The sequence below is a fragment of the Anas platyrhynchos genome, chromosome 6, assembly GCF_047663525.1.
Source record: "Anas platyrhynchos isolate ZD024472 breed Pekin duck chromosome 6, IASCAAS_PekinDuck_T2T, whole genome shotgun sequence".
NCBI lineage: Eukaryota > Metazoa > Chordata > Aves > Anseriformes > Anatidae > Anas > Anas platyrhynchos.
In genome coordinates, this window is record NC_092592.1 from 21,789,635 (window position 1) to 21,794,669 (window position 5,035).

Genomic DNA, 5,035 nt, shown 5'->3' on the forward strand with positions numbered 1-5,035 from the left:
TAGCTGAAGTATTGCTAATTGTGTAGCCCTGTTAACAAGAAGCCTTCCCATTCCTATCAGAGCTACACAATCTGCAATACCTGAATGAACTAAACCAAAACTAAGCAAAAGAGATCTGTTCTTGACACCTTCGCTATCAAATTACTGATAGTGAAAAACTAAGAGTGTCTGTCCTGACACTGCCTACCGCACACACAGAGGGCCTCAGCACTTGGGTCTTCTAAATGATGGAAAAGTAAATACTGAAGAAAATGGTCATCTAGCACCCTTTTTTAAGGGCTCATAGATGCCAGCTACTCTTCACAGAAACCCATCTTTCCACATAATCCTTTCAACCACCACTCCTTTTCCACAAGAGCCTTCCTGCATCTGATGAACAAGAAAGATGAAAAATTGCTCAAAATTTGTCTCTTAAAATCTAGATGGTTCAAATTAAGCATGAAAATATTGGTGTGAGCAACAGCCACAACCACACAGTCCCTAATGGGTTTTTCAGTGCATTAAATATTCCTCTCAGGCTTGAAATTCCTTCTGAAGTACCTCCCATAGCTCCCTTCTAAATGTGGAGTGGAACAAAAGCCACACCTATTTCATCAGTGCCTTTCAGAACCAAACCTTCCTGAGTATAATTGGCTTATTTTAATAATCTCCACTGCATGAGGTCATTTTGCAGAAACCTTATTGGAGTTATTCATGTATGTTCAGTTTGCTCAAGAACTGGTATCAGATGTTTCCTCTCTATATAAGTTCTTGGACAAGATGAACTTCCTTCAGGCTGGTTCCTTACTGGAAACCTCATAATTCTACGAGAATGGTGAGTCCCTACATCTTACATCGTAAATGACAATGATATGTTGCCACAGATTTTAGAAGAGGTTCTGCTGGGTTTTTCTGAGTATTCAGAATTCTAAATGACTCAGAGAAAGTAGAAACTGTGTTTTAAGAACAAAAGTCAGACAGATAAGGACAGGCAGGTAAGAACCCCGGGTAAAAGATTCCAGGATTTACAAGGAGGGTGTCATCTAACAGGACTCCAGTTGAAAGTTTTTAATATAACCTTCTGTTTTCAATTCCAGTAATGTTTAGATGTAATCACTTTTCTGGCAGAAAGCAACTGTTTTGCCTCAACCTAGCGCTGGCCTTCATTTTCATGAAAAGTTTGGGTAACATACAAGTGTTTAGTTAAACTCAAAAAATGTTATCTTGATTTTTAGTCATTTTTCAGCTCAAATATAGCAGAGTTCTCCCCACAAAAAATAACTCATCTCTGTAAGTACTAGAATCTTCTTTTCTTCTTTCAAGAAATAAAAATATTTGAGTGAGATATGTTTAAAATCTTGATCCAACACCTACTGCTTAGTATGACTGCTCCCAGCTCTATAGTGTACTCATAGGCTTAGCAGACTGATACCTAGTACCTGATAACTAATACCATTCTAGCAGGGTTCTGCAAATCTGTACCAAAATACTGCTTTCTGGGGCCAGACCATAAACAACATCTACATCAGCAGCTTTCAGCTTATTTTTCTTTGAAATTGTTTCCTGTTTCAAGACTACCTGATCCCTTCTATGACAGAGTTTGGTCTACAGGGAAAGCTAGAAATGAGTACAGGTTGTGAACACAGAGGACATGTTAATATTTTGTACTTGACTTGCTTATGGTGACCAGATGCTCATACCTATGTGTCACTGCAAATGTTATGGAAACAATGATCACAAGGTTTGCATGATTTAAATAACTATTGTCTTTGTAGATTTCCTGTTCTCCAAAGAAGTCCCTTGTTTTCAGTGCTCAGATTGGTTTATTTTCTTTAACTTGTCCCTCCACCTCCACCAAACAAGCTGGTGATTTTTAACCTCACCTTTGCAAAATTGAATGCTTGTTTATCCCTCCTTCCATATCTAAGGTAAAACTTTTTTCTAAGAAGTCATCAGTTCTACTCTCTGACAGAGAGAGAGAAACATTGTTTACTTGTCTGTCTTTTCTCTTACCAAGATTTTAAACTCATCACAGATAATTCCATCCCAGAGTTCTTGCACTTATTTCTCTCATGCCCTCACTGAAAGCCATTCAAACATTTCAACCTAACATTGAAGGATGATGGACTAACTGCGGAATTTAAGCTAAACTTTGTCAACAGCTTTTTCTGAAAGTTTATAGAATATAGAATTATCTAGGTTGGAAGGGACACCTGAAGGTCATTTAGTCTAAACTCCTGCTTAAAACAGGGCCAAATCATGAAGGTTTAACTTTGAGTAAAGTTCTTTAGCTCATTCCTTCAATATTAGGTTGAAACATCCAATCAGTTCTTCAGACTCCAGTGAAGAAGATTTTTTTTTTTTTTTTAAACAAGCACGCAGTTAGTGGCAGAGACAGTTGATGATCAATCCTATGGAGAAAATAATTACAAGAAAAATGAATGTGGAGGAGGAAGGAGTAAAATACATTCCCTGTGCAGGTTACTTTCACAGACAGTGTCTGGATCTACCAATCCTGTATCAGGCAGTGCCTGATTTTAACACCTTGGAAAGACAGACTGTCTTCTCAAATGATGCTCTGCTTCATCTAAATGGCTTCTTGATTGTATGTTAAAGTGTATAAAATGCACAAGACAATTCGATTTTGGTTCAAAAGCACAATATATTTTCCTATCTCTAACAATAGTATTTACAACCAGGAAGTTTTAATATATACTTATGTATTCACAATAATTCTGCTTTCTTGTTAGAAAACCTTCTTGGCCTGCCTTCTTGTTCTTTCTGTTAGCGTGGAAGTGTCCAACGCTGCTTGCTACGTTGAACCGTTGAAGCCAGTGAATCCTGGTGATGAGATCAAAGGTAAGAAGTCAATTGTCCTCAACGTGACACACACTACCACAAGTACTGCCTGATTTGATTTGATTCAGCACATTTCATCACAATTTAGAAATAATTGGAAAGAGTGGAGAGGAACCACTGCAAAACGAGGAAAATGGGGTATGGAGAGTAACGGATTTATAATATGTTATAAAAGAGAAAAATTTGTCTAAGAAGCATGACACAGGCCAAATTACACATGGATTTTGCCTAGGGAAGTAGCATAGGCTTAGTTTATTCATCTGCATGAAGTCATACTTCTTGTTTTTACTACGATTGCTGCTACAAGAAAATAAGTGTTCAAAAGCAATACTCGATTATTTGGACACACAATTGTGGTTTAGCCCAGCAGGCAGCTAAGCATCACACAGCTGTTCACTCCCTTCCTGGGACAGGGGAAAGAATTGGGGGGGAAAAAATGTAAAAGCTCATGGATTGAGATAAAGAAAGTTTGATAAGTTTTGGAAGTTTGTTGTTCTGCTGAGAACAACAAGGAACAGAGCAGCTGAGGACATCCTTTTCCATGTTTTTATATAATAATAGTCCCACTACATTAATGGAAAAAGCCAGCAGATTTCCTATACGCTTTGTGCGGGCAATAGCATTGTTAGTGCAATGTGTTTGACACTAACAGATGCTTGTGTACTACATTTTCAGGCTGCTATGACTCAAAGGGAGAGCTGCATGAATTTGATTCCCAGTGGAAGACTGAGGACTGCTATGAGTGCTCCTGTTCAAGGGAGGGGATTGACTGCTGCACCATGTGAGTTCAGAGCAGCTGTGGGGTTTCATCTGCTGCCACAGCACAGCACAAAGCACTTCACTTCATGAAGGAGTCTCTGAGAAACTACCATGACTCTTCTCTCACTCCTTTCATATCACAAAGTAACGTATTAACCCAACATCATCACTAAGCATGCAAGAAGTTGCTCTAAAAAAACAAAACCCATGTTTAAAAAATAATCCTTTTTTTAAAAAAAAATAGTGAATTTTTCTTGGGGCTAAAGTTTCAGGTAAGATACTGATTCATGAGGAAACATTTAGCTGCTTAAGAATTTTCTACTGCTGCTAATCCAGGTCTTTCCCAAGCCACATATTGCCCCTCTTTTCTCTCTGAGGGACAGCCTAGGATACACTGGCTTGCCTGTAGTTTTTGCTGTAGTGACACCTAACCACTCATGCAATTCTTGTTCCATGTCATGGCTAGATAGAAAAGGCAATGGTATTGTTGATATTGGAGCAACAAATAAACACAAACATCCCTTGGTCATAAATCAGATCAGTAAGCTACAACTCTCTCTTCATCCTGTTTAAGCAGCAGGGTAAGTCACCTTTTATCTGGGAGATTCACATGAGCTCCCTTTTCTGCCCCTAAACACTGCCTCAGTATAGTGTCTTCATATTAGAAGTGTGTAGATACAACCTCAAATGGAAGCTGTTTTTTTCTAGGTCTCATCACCTCTTTCTTTTTCCAATGACAGCTATTCAACACCAGTTGGTTATGATAAAGAGAAATGTGTAAGCATTTTCAACAAGGAGACCTGCACTTATGAAGTAGTGGAGAAAAATGATCACTCAAAAACATGCCCAGTATATGAGATGGTGGGCTAACACAGAAGAGCTCTAGATTTGAGCGATATCTTTTTTTTTTTTTTTCTCCTCATTTCAAGGCTTCTTTTTCACAAATTCAAAAACACTGAAAAATGCAGCCATCAAGGGAAATCTACTCAAGAACTTGCTAAGTGATAAAATTGAATATGTATGCACAAAAGATTTCCTCTTTTCTCTGCCTTTCTCATCTCCATGGAGTTAGAACTTATACTTTCCTTGACATCTGAAATTAAAGCTGACTTTAAGTATCATCAGTAGCTGCTAATTTTAATTCTTCTCCTTTCACACTTCACTGTCAAGGAGTATGCTCTGCTATCTTCACACAGCTGTATCTTAAAGCTAAAAATAAAATCAGATGAAGCACCAAACATTCACATGACTTTTTTTTTTTTTGGAGAAAGAAAACCTGAAGAATTAACAGTCCAAAAGATATGGGACAGCAATGAAAAGCAGCTTAAAAGTCTTTCTGAACACTTTTCTAGGACAGTGTCTCATATGACGATCATTTATCCTACTTGTCTCCCTGAAGCCTGCCCAACCTATGGACTTCATGATCCAACACCTACCC

The 5,035-nt window shown here is 38.1% G+C and overlaps 1 protein-coding gene across 1 annotated transcript; it reads left to right on the forward strand.

The window, feature by feature from the left end:
• Positions 1-658: 658 nt before the first annotated feature.
• On the forward strand, positions 659-4,835 carry LOC101795347 (beta-microseminoprotein). The gene is made up of 4 exons (XM_005022212.6): positions 659-814; positions 2,730-2,838; positions 3,514-3,619; positions 4,338-4,835. The coding sequence occupies exons 1-4, from the start codon at positions 812-814 to the stop codon at positions 4,465-4,467; spliced, it is 348 nt and encodes a 115-aa protein (XP_005022269.1). The 5' UTR covers positions 659-811; the 3' UTR covers positions 4,468-4,835.
• The last annotated feature ends 200 nt before the right edge of the window (positions 4,836-5,035 follow it).